The sequence below is a fragment of the Pan troglodytes genome, chromosome 1 (genome assembly GCF_028858775.2).
Source record: "Pan troglodytes isolate AG18354 chromosome 1, NHGRI_mPanTro3-v2.0_pri, whole genome shotgun sequence".
Lineage (NCBI taxonomy): Eukaryota > Metazoa > Chordata > Mammalia > Primates > Hominidae > Pan > Pan troglodytes.
In genome coordinates this window covers 131,112,547-131,127,369 of record NC_072398.2, presented here as the reverse complement: position 1 = coordinate 131,127,369, position 14,823 = coordinate 131,112,547, and the positions used below count along the sequence as shown (strand labels likewise).

The following is a 14,823-nucleotide window of genomic DNA, read 5'->3' as shown; positions in this document are numbered from 1 at the left end:
GTTATTTAATAGAAAAATTATGTAAGTAGATTGAACTAGCCTAAGAACATTTACAGTACATATTTCTTGATATATTTATTGACAGCTGCGTAATTGTTACTATCTATACATAAAATATTGATGTTTAGCAGTTGCTTATGCCTGTAATCCCAGCATTTTGGGAGGCTGGGTGGGCAGATCGCTTGAGCTCTGGAGTTGAGACCAGCCTGGGCAACATGGTAAAACCTTGTCTCTACAAAAAATGCAAAAATTAGTTGTGCATGGTGGCATATGTTTGTAGTCCCAGCTACTCGGGAGGCTAAGGCAGGAGAATCACTTGAGCCCAGGAGGCAGAGGTTGTAGTGACCCGATATCGTGCCACCACACTCCAGCCTGGGCGACGGGAGTGAAACCTTGTCTCAAAAAAAAAAAAAAAAAAAAAAAAAAACAGCCAGGCGCGGTGGCTCACACCTGTAATCCCAGTACTTTGGGAGGCCAAGGTGGGTGGATCACGAGGTCAAGAGATTGAGACCATCCCGACCAACATGGTGAAACCCCGTCTCTACTAAAAATACAAAAATTAGCTGTGCGTGGTGGTACGCACCTGTAATCCCAGCTACTTGGGAGGCTGAGGCAGGAGAATCTCTTGAACCCGGGAAGTGGAGGTTGCAGTGAGCCGAGATTGCACCACTGCCCTCCAGCCTGGATACAGGGTGAGACTCTGTCTCAAAAATAAAAAGTCATTTTGAATATATAGAGCATGTTCATGAGTATTGCTATAAAAAAAAATCAGAGGGTTTTTTTTTTTTTTAGTTTACTGATTTCAGATAGAAATCTTTAAAAAATTAATTTACACATTTCCTGGCTTCATAATCCAAGTACAACGATTGGGAACTTCCTCAGATGATGCAAGTTGATTATGACATTCATAACTTCATTGAATTGTAATAACCTGTTTTTGTCAAGGGTTACTGAAGTGCTGTAATACCTTTTTGGGCTCATGACTTTACATTAGCTTTCCTAATGCGCCAACGTGCTTTTTATAATCTGTCAGTTTAACATACAAATCTGTCTGGTAGACCATCACTCCTACCATTTAAAGTACTTGAGCTTTGTAATAGTAAACAGCCCACGTGTATTTATATTATGATGGATCTAGGCACAGTCCTTTAATGTATTCAAAGTGGACTATGTTAAGCACAGTCCTAATGTATTCCACTTTGAATACATTATCATTTTTCATCCTTACAACCACCTTATCAGTGAGATATTAGCCTCATAATACAGATGAGGAAACCGGAGCTTAGAAAAGTTAAGCAATTTGATTGACAGTAAGCTGCAGTGTTGGTATTTGCACCCAGGCTTCCTTGACTCCTTCAGTGCTCAGTCTTTTGGGGAATGCAGGTAGTAACTTGTTTGTACCCATGTTTTAGATAGTTGAGGTTATCAGGCAGCCCAACCACTAGCTAAGTAGGGTGATCAAAATGTGGATGAGCTGTTAGCAAGCTGTGAAAAAAAGCATTTTGTGATGTTTCCATAATTTGTTATCAGTATTTCAAGTGTGTATAGCTATTTTTAAAATTTGCTTCTTGTTTAAATTTTTTTAGGTATGTCATCTTTCGTGTTATTTTGGTACAATTTTTTCCTAGTTGGACAAAGGGAGGCTATCTTTTTTAAGAACAAGGAAGGAGTCCCCTTAATTAGAAAGGCTTGTTTATTCATTTTTCATAGACTAATGTGCTTAATATATTCCTTTTTTTTTTTTTTTTTTTTGAGACGGAGTCTCGCTCTGTCTGTCGCCAGGCTGCAGTGCAGAGGCACGATCTTGGCTCACTGCATCCCCCACCTCCCAGGTTCAAGTGATTTTCCTGCCTCAGCCTCCCAAGTAGCTGGGACTACAGGCACATGCCACCATGCCCAGCTAATTTTTGTACTTTTAGTAGAGATGGGGTTTCACCATGTTGACCAGAATGGTCTCGATCTCTTAACCTCGTGATCCGCCCGCCTTGGCCTCCCAAAGTGCTGGGATTACAGGTGTGAGCCACTGTGCCTGGCCAATATAGTCTTATTATCTTTAATTTTTGTTTTCTTTTTCTTTTTTTTTTTTATTTTGTTTGCTTATGTATTTTGAGATGGAGTCTCACTCTGTTGCCCAGGCTGGAGTGCAGTGGTGCAACCTTGGCTCACTGCAACCTCCACCTCCCAGGTTCAAGCAATTCTCCTGCCTCAGCCTCCCGAGTAGCTGGGACTATAGGCACGTGCCAACATACCAGGCTAATTTTTGTATTTTTAATAGAGACGGGGTTTCACCACATTGGCCAGGCTGGTCTTGAACTCCTGACCTCAGGTGATCCGCCTGCCTCGGCCTCCCAAAGTGTTGGGATTATAGGCATAAGCCACCATGCCCAGCCTGGCATATCTACTTTTTAGAAGTGACCCTGTTATATATTCAGTATATGTCACTAATTAAGAACAATATATTAATTCAATATGGGCTTTTTAAAAAGGTTTTACTCATTTCAAGGCTTTTTGCTTACAAATTTTGTTTTTTTGTTGTTGGCTTTGTTGGCAGTCTTTGTTTTGGGCCCCAGTACTCCTCCCACTCCTCCCCAGCATTGTGTGTGAGAGGTGTGTAAAGAGGTGGGTTTCTGGGTAAAAGAAGGCTCTCCTCTTAAAAGTCTGTTAATCTTTAAACATTTCATTTCTGTTTTATGTGTTTTGAAACTGATTATAAATGGTGCATGCCACAAGAGTCAAAGTTTTTAACATTCATTTGAAAAGGAAAATGAGGATGAAGACATAATTTAATTTATATTTTAAGTCAGTATCTTTCATTTCCCTGTCCCTCCCTCAACAGTTATATCATAGTTTGTTTCAGCATTTCAGATTTCAAAGATATTCTTTGAAGTATTTTTTTAATCAGATAACCAGTTTTAGACATATTAATTTTGAATGTCTGGTTTGGGATTTATGATAGCCTTAATTTCTTAATTTTTAAAACTAATGTGACATTTTAAGACCAAAAAAACTGTGTGTTGCAATTATCTTTCACTTTTAAGCCCTCATAGAACAGTCAAAAAACAAAAGCTGTGTTTTGTGGAAGATCTGCCCAGGGGAAGATGGTGAGCCTCTACCAACAAGGGGATTTAGCTAAAAAGAAGGATTTTGTACTGACAAATATTTTTAAAGATTGAAGTCTAACACTTTTGAGAGGTTATGAATATATGGTTGGTCATAGTAGATAGTTCAATCAGAATCAGTGATTATTGCTTGATTATGTAACATATTAGCTAAGTGATGAGAATAACAGTAGGTATAAGGATCTGTAATGCCAAGGAGTGGATTTACCGTTTTTTTTTTTTTTCTTTCCTTTTTTTTTTTTTTTCATTGAGACGGAGTCTTAATCTGGCATCCAGGTTGGAGTGCAGTTGGCGTGATCTCGGCTCACTGCAACCTCCACCGCCAAGGTTCAAGAGATTCTCCTGCCTCAGCCTCCCCAGTAGCTGGAATTACAGGTGCATGTCACCACGCCCAGCTAATTTTTTTTTTATTATTTTTTTTGAGACAGAGTTTCACTCTGTCGTCTAGGCTGGAATGCAGTGGCACTATCTCGGCTCACTGCAACCTTCGCCTCCCAGGTTCAAGCAGTTCTCTGCCTCAGCCTCCCAAGTATGTGGGATTACAGGCACCTGCCACCATGCCTGGCTAATTTTTTTATTTCTAGTAGAGGCGGGGTTTTACCATCTTGGTCAGGCTGGTCTTGAACTCCTTACCTTGTGATCCACCCACCTAAGCCTCCCAAAGTGCTGGGATTACAGGCGTCAGCCACCGCCCCTGGCCAATTTTTTATATTTTTAGTAGAGATGGGGTTTCACCATGTTGGCCAGGGTGATCTCAAACTCCTGACCTCAAATGATCCTCCCGCCTTGGCCTCCCAAAGTGCTGGGATTACAGGCGTGAGCCACTGTTCCTGGCCGGTTTTACCCTTTTGACAGACCTATGGCTCTGGAAATAATAGGCCAGTGTTTGATGGTTCAAGCTCCTAGGTACACAGTCCATGTTACGGAACACTCAAAATCCACTAGCATCTCTTCTACCGAGATGGTTTCGTGTCCTTGGCTACAGAAACAGCCCCAAAGCGTTTAACATTTTAAGGATTATTTACTTTCAACATTTTTAAAGTTAAAAAAAAGTTAAGATCCATAAAATTTTTTGGAAAAATGTTACATTTTCTCTGTTCACCTCTAAAGACCAGTGCTAAAGGATCCTGACATCAAAAATCTTTACAACATTCGAATTACTTGTTATATTTGTCTGTTAAAATTTTGTTAGAAATTGTATGGCCCCAAAGGAGAAATTGCTTTGGAGAAAAAAGTTAGGTAGCAGAGGAACAGTTTGGAAGGGTTGGGGGTTGGCCAGATAAAGAAAGGGAAGAAACATTCAAAATTGAAAGGATGCCGTGTATAAAATACGAATATTGGAAAGCATAGAATATTTCAGAAACAGTGAAGAGAACAGATTGATTGGAATGGAATACAGCTTGGCAAAGTGAATCATTAGTGATAAGATCTAGCATAGTATAAAACTTCTTATAGACGTTCATAATGTTTTTCATTCTTTCTAACACCAAACCTGTTCTTCATACCTAGAAAGATTTGGCTTGCAGTAGGCCCTATGTGATTATTGAAAGAAAAGCATAATACATTTGAGTCCCGTAAAAAGTTTTGAGATACTAGTTTAAGGAGTTTAAATCTTATCCTTTAGCACAAGGACTGGGAAAATATGGCTAGAGGACTAGATCTTTTTTGCAATTTTTTTTTTTTTTGTAGTTGCTTCTGGCAACTTTCTCTTTGTGTGTGTGTGTGTGTTTATATTCCTTTTCACAAGTATGTTGAATTGAACTTTTTCCTAATTATCACTTAGCTACTTAGTTAATGCATGCAGTAGAACTCTAAAAAGAACTTCTAGGAGTTTCTCAAAGACCTCCCAGTAATTCTTTTCAATTAGAGAGGGCATGCCATTTTTCCTTTTTTATTTTTAAATAATATTTTATTTTTTATTTTTGTGGGTACATAGGTGTATATATTTATGGGGTACATGAAATATTTTGATACAGGCATACAGTATGTAATAATTACGTCAGGGTAAATGGGGTATCCATCATTTCAAGCATTTATCCTTTCTTTGTGTTATAAACAATCCAATTTTAGGTTTTGTTTTGTTTTGTTTTTTGTTTTTTTGAGACAGAGTCTTGCTCTGTCACCAGGCTGGAGTGCAGTGGCACGATCTCAGCTTACTGCAATCTCTGCTTCCTGGATTCAAGCGATTCTCCTGCCTCAGCCTCCCAAGTAGCTGGGACTACAGGCACCTGCCACCACACCCAGCTAATTTTTGTATTTTTAGTAGAGATGGGGTTTCACCGTATTGGCCAGGATGGTCTCAATCTCTTGACCTCGTGATCTGCCCGCCTCAGCCTCCCAAGGTGCTGGGATTACAGGCGTGAGCCACCACGCCCGGCCAAATTTTAGTTATTTTCAAATGTAGAATAAATGATGGCTGTAGTCAACCTGTTGTGCCTATCAAGTACTAGATCTTATTTATTCTATTTTTTTGTGCCCACTAACCATCCTCTCCCCCACAACCCTTCCAGGCCTCTGGTAACCATCATTCTGCTCTGTCTCCATGAGTTCAGTTGTTGTAATTTTTAGCTCTCACAAATAATTGAGAACATGTGAAGTTTCTCTTTTTGTGCCTGGCTTATTTCACTTAACATAATGACCTCCAGTTCCATCCATGTTGTTGCAAATGACAGGATCTCATTCTTTTTCTGTGTGTATAAATACATTTTCTTTATCCTTTCATTCATCTGTTGATGGACACTTAGGTTGCTTCCAAATCTTAGCTATTAAGAATAGTGCTGCATACAAAAATTAGCCAGGCATGGTGGTGCACACCGTAATCCCAGCTACTCAGGAGGCTGAGGCAGGAGAATTGCTTGAACCCGGGAGGCGGAGGTTGCAGTGAGCCAAGATTGCACCATCGCACTCCAGCCTGGGCGACAAGAGCCCAACTCCGTCTCAAACAAACAAAAAAAGGAATAGTGCTGCAGTAAATGTAGGAGTACAGCTATCTCTTCAATATACTGATTTCCTTTTTTTGGAGGGGTATATACCTAGTAGTGAGATTGCTGGATCATATGGTAGCTCCATTTTTAGGTTTTTTGAGGAGCCTTCCAACTGTTTTCCTTAGTGATTGTACTAATTTACATTCCCACCAACAGTGTATGAGTGTTCCCTTTTCTCCACATCCTTGCCTATCTTTTGGATAAAAGCTGTTTTTAACTGGGGTGAGATGATATTTCACTGTAGTTTTGATTTGCATTTCTCCGATGATCAGTGATGGTTGAGCATTTTTTCGTATACCTATTGGTCACTTTGAGAAATGTCTATTCAGATCTTTTGCCCGTTTTTTAAAAATCAGATTATTAGATTCTTTTCTTACAGAATTGTTTGAGCCCCTTATACATTTTTGTTATTAATCCCTTGTCAGATGGATAGTTTTCAGATATTTTCTCCTATTCTGTGGGTTGTCTCTTCACTTTGTTGTTTGCTTTGCTGTGCAGCTTTAAACTTGATGTGATCTCATTTGTCCATTCTCACTTTGGCTTTGGCTGCCTGTGCTTGTGGAGTATTATCAAGAAATCTTTGCCCAGTCCAGTGTCCTGGAGATCACATACTATTTTTATAAATAAAATTTTATTGGAACACAGTCAAACCCATTCATTTACATACAGTCTGCGACTGGTTTTTTTTTCCTTTTTCTTTCTTTTTTTTTTTTTTTAAGACAGGGTATTACTCTGTTGCTGAGGATGGAGTGCGGTGGCACGATCTCAGCTCACTGCAACCTCCGCCCTCCGGGTTTAAGCGATTCTTCTGCCTCAGCCTCCTGAGTAGCTTGGATTGCAGGCGCCTGCCGCCACGCCTGGCTAATTTTTGTATTTTTAGTAGAGATGAGGTTTCGACATGTTGGCCAGGCTGGTCTTGAACTCCCACCTCAGGTGATCCATCCGCCTCTTCCTCCCAAAGTGTTGGGATTACAGGTGTGAGCCACCACACCTGGCCTCTAAATTGATTTTTACTTACAATGAGCACATTTTTGTTAAATTTCTCGCTATTGGCAGGAGAAGAATAACTGAAGAAAGGGGAGCAATTCTGATCCTTCTAAAGGTTCTTCTTGCAACATGTCAGAAAGTATATTTAGCATAATGTTTCTTCTTAAAGGGAAGACCTTCCCTACCTTTCTTATTACCCACATTCCCATTCTCTGTTGTTATTACTGAGCGATAGCATTGGATAATAGAAGCATTAGTTTCTAAGTCAAACAGGAACTCAGTTGCGTCATCTGTAAAGTGATAATATTATCTAATTCACAGTGTTGGGATTAAACAAGAGTACATATAGGCTGTAAAAATGGTAGCTGCTGTTTATTTTTCCAATTGCCTGGAATTGCCTTTTCATTTGATGCATTCCAGCGGTTCTCTTGCTGCCCACTGCAAAAAATTGATACCACATGATTTGAGAACAAGCCTTGGAAAGGATAGAATAACTTGTTATACATTTTCATAGGTTGGGATTTTTTTTCTTTATAGAATCTTTCTAGATCTACTTCGTGGCAATTAAAAATTACTTATTAATTTTCCCAATCTCCTATCCTAGATAATATATCCATCTGAAAGAGAATTATAAGTCAGTTATTTTGGGGAAGCAGCATAGCATAGTGAGTAAAAACATAGGCTTTCAAGTCTGATCTCTTAGGTTCAGTTTCAGCTTTGCCATTTACTTACTGACTGTAATCTTAGACAAGATGTTTAACCTCTGCATATCAGTTTTCTGATAGGGCTGTTATGAGGGATTAAATGAGATAATATATGTAAAGTGCCCAATGTAGTGCCTTGTGACATAGTAAGTACCATATAAATATTTGGTTATTAATGGTCATATGCATGTCATGCAAATCTGAATATGTAAAATAGGTCAGATTGTAGTATGAATGGATGTTCAAAAAGGTAAATGTAGAAATTTTATTAAGACTGAAATATAGCATGTGATTTTTATTTTGGTTTTTGTTCTTTAGGTATTACATGAAACCTTTCCTAAACATACATTTCTGATGAACGGCTTAATTCAAGGAGTAAAGGTAGGATCAGTCATACATATATATGTGTATATATACATACATACACATACACACGGATGCACATACATAAATACATATATAACTATGCGAATATATGTTTGTTTACTGATTAATAACTTAATTTTTATAATTAGATGGAGTATATTTTGAGAGATAACTTAATACTTTCTAGACTTGAGTTTTAAATATGATCTAACTACAATATAGCCAATCATGCATAATAATAAACCACATCATAACAGATTCCCTGTTTTTATGTTGGCATTTTAATTCCAGAGATCTCAATGATTTTGTAAGACTACAGATTGAAGAGGAAAAAACTATACTAAAAAACCCCCATCAATATAAAACTGTATCAGTAGGGTAAAGAGTTGGTTATTATATGAATTCTTTGCTCTTTCTTTTTCGTGTTTTTTTTTTTTTTTTTTTTTGAGGCAGAGTCTTGCACTGTCACCCAGGCTGGAGTGCAAGTGGCATGATCTCAGCTCACTGCTGAGAACCTCTGCCTCCCAGGTTCAAGCGATTCTTCTGCCTCAGCCTCCTAAGTAGCTGGGACCACAGACGTGTGCCACCACACCCGGCTAATTTTTTGTATTTTTAGTAGAGACAGGGTTTTGCCATGTTGGCCAGGCTGGTCTTGAACTCCTGACCTAAGTGATCTGCCCTCGACCTCCCAAAGTGTTGAGATTATTGGTGCAAGTACTGTGCCCAGCTCAAATTCTTTACTCTTGATTCAGTTTGACAAACAAGTTTTCGAAATAGGTAATTAGCCTGTTTTATATATATATAAATATATATATATGTTTTATGTTTTATATATATATATATACACACACACACACATACATATACACACACACACAAACAGGTAATTAGCATATGGAATTGCTATTGTGGATTTATTGTGATTGAGAATTTATTAGAGCAGTTCATATTTAATACCTACCTGGAGCCCTACAGATGATTCTAAACTATCTTGGGAAATTTTAAATTTATATATAGATAAGCAATTGTTTATTTAAAAGTTTGTGATATATTTACTTTAGAAACAAAGTTGTTGAAAATTTTTCTATAGGAGTAAAATGATTTATTTTTGGTTCATGCTCATAGATGTGTGGTATTCATTTTTTTCATTTAATTTTTTTAGGGTTTGTTGTCATTCCTTAGTGCCCCGCTTATTGGTGCTCTTTCTGATGTTTGGGGCCGAAAATCCTTCTTGCTGCTAACGGTGTTTTTCACATGTGCCCCAATTCCTTTAATGAAGATCAGCCCATGGTATGTGCACATTTAGATTATAGCAACTAAATATCACTTTCAGCTATTGTTTTCTTAATGTTCCTTTATTTCTTTCACTTGTGCCATCTTGGTTATGAGGTTTTAATTTTATTTTTCTAATACATTTATTCTTTCACACAGATAAGAAGGCCTCTAAAAATATAGTAGGTAATAGTTCATAAAGATTTTAGAAATAGATGACACTGTTGGAGGCATCTAGACTTCTGGCTAACTTAATTTTGGATTCCAGAACCCAAATTTCAAAACAATATTTTGGGGACTGGATAGGATTGCTAACTTTTTTTCTTGTATAGAATGTTAAAAACAGACACAAAATTTGTCATTATCTATATTAGTTAGGAATAGGTTTTGCTATATATCAAAACCCAAAATAAGAGTTGCTTAAAAATCAAATTTCTCTTTTCATGTGAAAAAGGGTCTGCAAGTTGAGCAGTCTGGAGCTGGTATGGCAGTTCCAGTGGAGCAGACTTTTTCTATCTTGCTGTTCTTCCATCCTCATCTCTCACCTCACTGAACAAAGTGGCTTCTTGAGCTCCAGCCATCAAGTCATACTACTGATAGCAAGGTGGAAGGAGTTGCTAAGAAGAGCACATCACCTTCTTTTAAGGAAACTTTACAGAATTCCCATCCCACCTCTGCTTGCATTTCTTTGGTCAGATTTCAGGGATATGCTGCTCCTAGTTACAAGAGTCTGGACTCAAGGCCACCTTGATTAAAATCAGTATTTTTTTTTTTTTCCACTCAGGAGGCAAGGGAAGGATAGCTAACAAAAAGGGAATAATTGTCCTAAAGTCAGAGCCCAATTTGGTTGTAGATTTATAGATTTATTCTGACTAATGTTCTTTTTACTCCACTGAATATTAATGTTAGTTCTACATCACGGATGGGCTTTATTTCCATGGTGTTATCTACAAAGGCCCAAAGGTTTATATGGGGCAGGATCTTCTTCTTATAGATGAGATACAACTCTGATAGACCAAGCCTTTGATGAAGGCCACTCGTGCACATGAAATCTTACCAAAAATTGAACATGGAATGAACAAAGAATTTGCTGTGTTAAGCAGTGTGTTAGAAAAATTTTAGTAGTGATAGTCTTGGTGGAATGATATTTTGAAAGTTCATTATGATTATATGTGATTTTCAGAAACTAAACATCAGTATTACAATAGAAACTTCTTATTCCCAGCTATTTTGGAATTATTTATAGCAAAATATAGTTTACTCTTTAAATATTTTGTTCACTGTTTATAGTAACTGTCTATTCTCAGTTTTATGAACACTGAATACTGCCATATAGGTTTTTTCTGTGTAAAACTGAGTTATTTGTTTTGCCAGCATTTGAAAAGCTAAAGATAACTTATGGAAAACATTTAGTTACTATATAGAGGCTCAAAATAAATATGAAGAAACTTGTTCCTCAGTCTTGTTTACTGGATTTTGTTTTTTATCTAGTGTTGTGGTGAAAAACAGTAATGGATGGATTATAATAGACTTTAGTTTGTTGCTGTTTTTGGCAGAAAAAGCAAAATCACTTAACAGTTCAACAGTTGGTCAAAAGATTTGCCTGAATACATGATCTAATTTTAAGTATTCCTGTATAGTAGCTGAGCTGCTATTGAAGGGCTCCTTCTAGCCCTATGTTTTCATAATATCTGTGGCTTATATTTATGGAATAGTTAATCCATGAACTATCCTAGTAAGCTGTTGACTGAAATGAGCTGCTGTTACGCTTAATTAACTTATAAAAATGAAAGAAGATTAAAACAATGGTAATTGCTCTAACCATTTCTTGTTATCTTTCATTCCTAGGTGGTACTTTGCTGTTATCTCTGTTTCTGGGGTTTTTGCAGTGACTTTTTCTGTGGTATTTGCATACGTAGCAGATATAACCCAAGAGCATGAAAGAAGTATGGCTTATGGACTGGTATGTATGTTTATTCTATACCTTTTGTATCTGCTGAGAAATGCCTTGTTTTTAAGATAAATATTATTATAAGGAGTGCAAACCTTTGCATTACAAGATTTTTGCGTAAAATATATTTTGTAATAAAATCATTCATTAGACTACATTTAAAATTTTTTTGCAGTATGAGGCTATGTAAGTTTTGATTCTTTTCATTTAGGAGATATTTATAAGTCACATGTCAGAATTGAAATTATAGTATATTTTACCTTGTAGAGTTCTTTTTAACAGAATCCTAAAAATAAGAATTATTTAGTATGTCAAAAGTTAAAAAAAATCACTACTCATTTAATGTCTAATCTAAAATACAACAGGCTAACATCTAGCTCAGGGATCAGCAAACCTTTTTTGTGGCTTTGTGGGCCACGTACAGTCTCTGTCTCATTCTTTTGTTTTTGCATGTGTATTTATGTTTATAAACTCTTTAAAAATGTAAGAAACACTTAGCCAGATTTGAGCCATAGTGGTAGGTCGCCAACTCCTGAACACTGTTTTGGTAAACTAAATTATGGCAGTATAATGTGTCATCTATCAAATCTAGGAATTAAAGGAAAAAAGCCTAGTAATAGAATGACTAGTATAGGCACAATAATAGATCACTACTGAATAGCCAGAAATAGGACAGTGATGCATTTCGGTAAATGTGAGACAAATACCTTTTGATAAATAAGGACTGAATATTGTGTTGGGCTGAATTAGTTTTAAAAGGGACTGATTTCTGATTCAAAGGACGTTATAGTGAAGAATCATAAGATTTTTGGGGAGGAAACACCTATAGAGAGAAAGTTAGAAAAAGAACTAATAATTTCTGGCCTGTTCAGTGGCTCACACCTGTAATCTCAGCACTTTGGGAGGTTGAGGCAGGCGGATCACTTGAGATCAGGAGTTCACGACCAGCCTGGCCAACATGGTGAAACCTTGTCTCTATTTAAAAAAAAAAAAAAAAAAAGAAAGTGAAAAAACTAATGATTTCGGTTGTAAACTTGGAACATTAAATGATACAAGGCTGATGATAGCCAGGATATTTAAAAAATAGTCTAATTAAGCTATAGTTTACATACCATAAAATTTATCCTTTTTATGAGTATAGTTCAGTGAATTTTAGTAAATTTATACTGTTATGCAAACACCACCATAACCCAATTTGGGGTTGGTCGGTCGGTTGGTTGGTTGGTTGGTTTGGTTTTTTTGACGTAATTTATTTTCCCATAGCCAGAGTTTTGAAATTAACAATTTTCAATCTGGAGGTTCTGTGTATTAAGCCATGTTCTGGCAAAAAACAAAACAAAACAAAACAAAAAACACTTAAATCTTCTAGAAATAATATGGATGCAGAAAAAAGGTGGGGAAGTGGCCAGGCACAGTGGCATGTGCCTGTAATACCACCAGTTTGGGAGGCCAAGGCAGGGGGATTGCTTGAGGCCAGGAGTTTGAGGCTGCGGCTATGATCATGCCACTACACTCCAGTCTAGGGTACAGAGTGAGACCCTGTCTCTTAAAAAAAAAAGTTGGAGGGGCCGGGTGCAGTGGCTTATAATCCCAGCACTTTGGGAGGCTGAGGCAGGAGGATTGTTTGAGCCAGGAGTTTGAGACTAGCCTGGGCAACATAGTGAGACCCCATCTATACAGGAACTTTAAAAATTAGCCAGGTGTGGTAGTGTGTGCCTGTAGTCCCAGCTACCTGGGAGGCTTAGGTGAGAGGATCACTTGGGCCTGAGAGGTTGAGGCTGCAGTGAGCCGTGATCGCACCACTGCACTCCAACATGAGCCACAGAGTGAGACCTGTCTCAAAAAAAGGGGGTTGGGGGGTGCGGGGTGACCCCTGTGATCTTTTTTCTGAGCAGAAAGAAATGGCTACGAAGTGGAGAGAACTGAGGAGAAGGGAAATGACATGAAACAACTGTACTGACTTGCTCACTGTGTCACAAATGTGATCTCTGTAAATGCCCTCAAATGTCTTCAGTGACCCTCATAGTGAGAACCATTTTCCCTTTCCCCACACTTGTGCCAGAGCCCTGCTGAGATCTGGGTCCCTCTGAAACCACACCTAGGGCTGCAATAACAAAATAACCACTACATTTGAATATATATATTTATATGTATGTGTGTGTGTGTATGTATGTGTGTGTATATATATATAGTTTGTTTTTTGTTGAGACGGAGTCTTGCTCTGTCACCCAGGCTGGAGTGCAGAGGTGTGATCTTGGCTTACTGCAACCTCCGCCTCCCGGGTTCAAACGATTCTCCTGCCTCAGCCTGCCCAGTAGCTATGCCCACCACCATGCCCAGCTAATTTTTGTATTTTTAGTAGAGACGGGATTTCACCATATTGGCCAGGCTTGTCTTGAACTCCTGACCTGTGATCCGCCTGCCTCGGCCTCCCAAAGTGTTGGGATTATAGGCGTGAGCCATGGCGCCTGGCCCACATGTGAATATATTAAATACCATTTAAAAAACCACCACAACCCAGTTATAGAACATTTCCATCAGCCCAAAGTGTTCCCTCAGCCCTGTTTGCCATCCATCCCCATGCTCCATCTGTGACCCCAAGCAACCAACAATTTAGCTTCTGTCACCATGGTTTTGCCTTTTCTAGAAACTTCATATAAATTAAATATGACAAAACATCTTTTGTGTCTAACTTCTTTCACTTGGCATAATCTTTTGAGATTGATCCATGTTGATACTATAGATCAATAGGTTCTATTTTTGTCTCTTTTCCTTTTTTTTTTTTTTTTGAGACAGGGTCCTGCTCTATCCCCCAGGATGGAGTGCAGTGGCATGATCACAGCTCACTGAAGCCTTGGCTTCCTGGGCTCAAGCGATCCTTCTGCCTCAGCCTCCAAAGCAGTTGAGACCACAGGCATGATCCACCATGCCCAGCTAATTTTTTTCTTTTTGAGACAGGGTCTCACTCTATTGCCCAGGCTGGGGTGCAGTGGTGCTGTTACAGCTCACTGCAGCCTCTGTCTCCCCTCTACCTCCCTGCCTCAAGTGATCCTTCCACCTCAGCCTCCCGAGTAGCTGGGACTACTAATTTTTGTATGTTTTGTAGTGATGGAGTTTCACCATGTTGCCCAGGATGGTCTCAAACTCCTAAACTCAAGTGATCCGCCTGTCTCAGCCTCCCAAAGTGCTGGAATTACAGGCATGAGCCACTGCACCTGGCCAGTAGTTTTTTTTTATTGCTGTGTAGTGTATTCTTATCCATTCATCAGTTGATGGACATTTGATTGATAGATGTTTGAAATTACTAGAATTTTATGTACTTGTTCAAATAATTGACCTTTGAAAATTGAATTGCTTGCCTTAAGCAATAGAGTTGCAAGTAAGCATTCTTGTGAAGTTTAAGTTCTCCATCCAAAAGTCAAAAATGGCATAGAAACAGA

The 14,823-nt window shown here is 38.3% G+C and overlaps 1 protein-coding gene across 2 annotated transcripts in view; it reads left to right on the top strand.

The window, feature by feature from the left end:
- The window catches only part of MFSD14A (major facilitator superfamily domain containing 14A), a 45,259-nt gene that overhangs the window by 12,924 nt on the left and 17,512 nt on the right, over positions 1-14,823 (top strand). For both annotated transcript variants that reach the window (XM_001160022.6, XM_009426117.5), the window contains exons 3-5: positions 8,113-8,175; positions 9,323-9,450; positions 11,281-11,395. In XM_001160022.6, the coding sequence (XP_001160022.1) occupies positions 8,113-8,175; positions 9,323-9,450; positions 11,281-11,395 (306 nt within the window). The remainder of the gene's footprint in view (positions 1-8,112; positions 8,176-9,322; positions 9,451-11,280; positions 11,396-14,823) is intronic.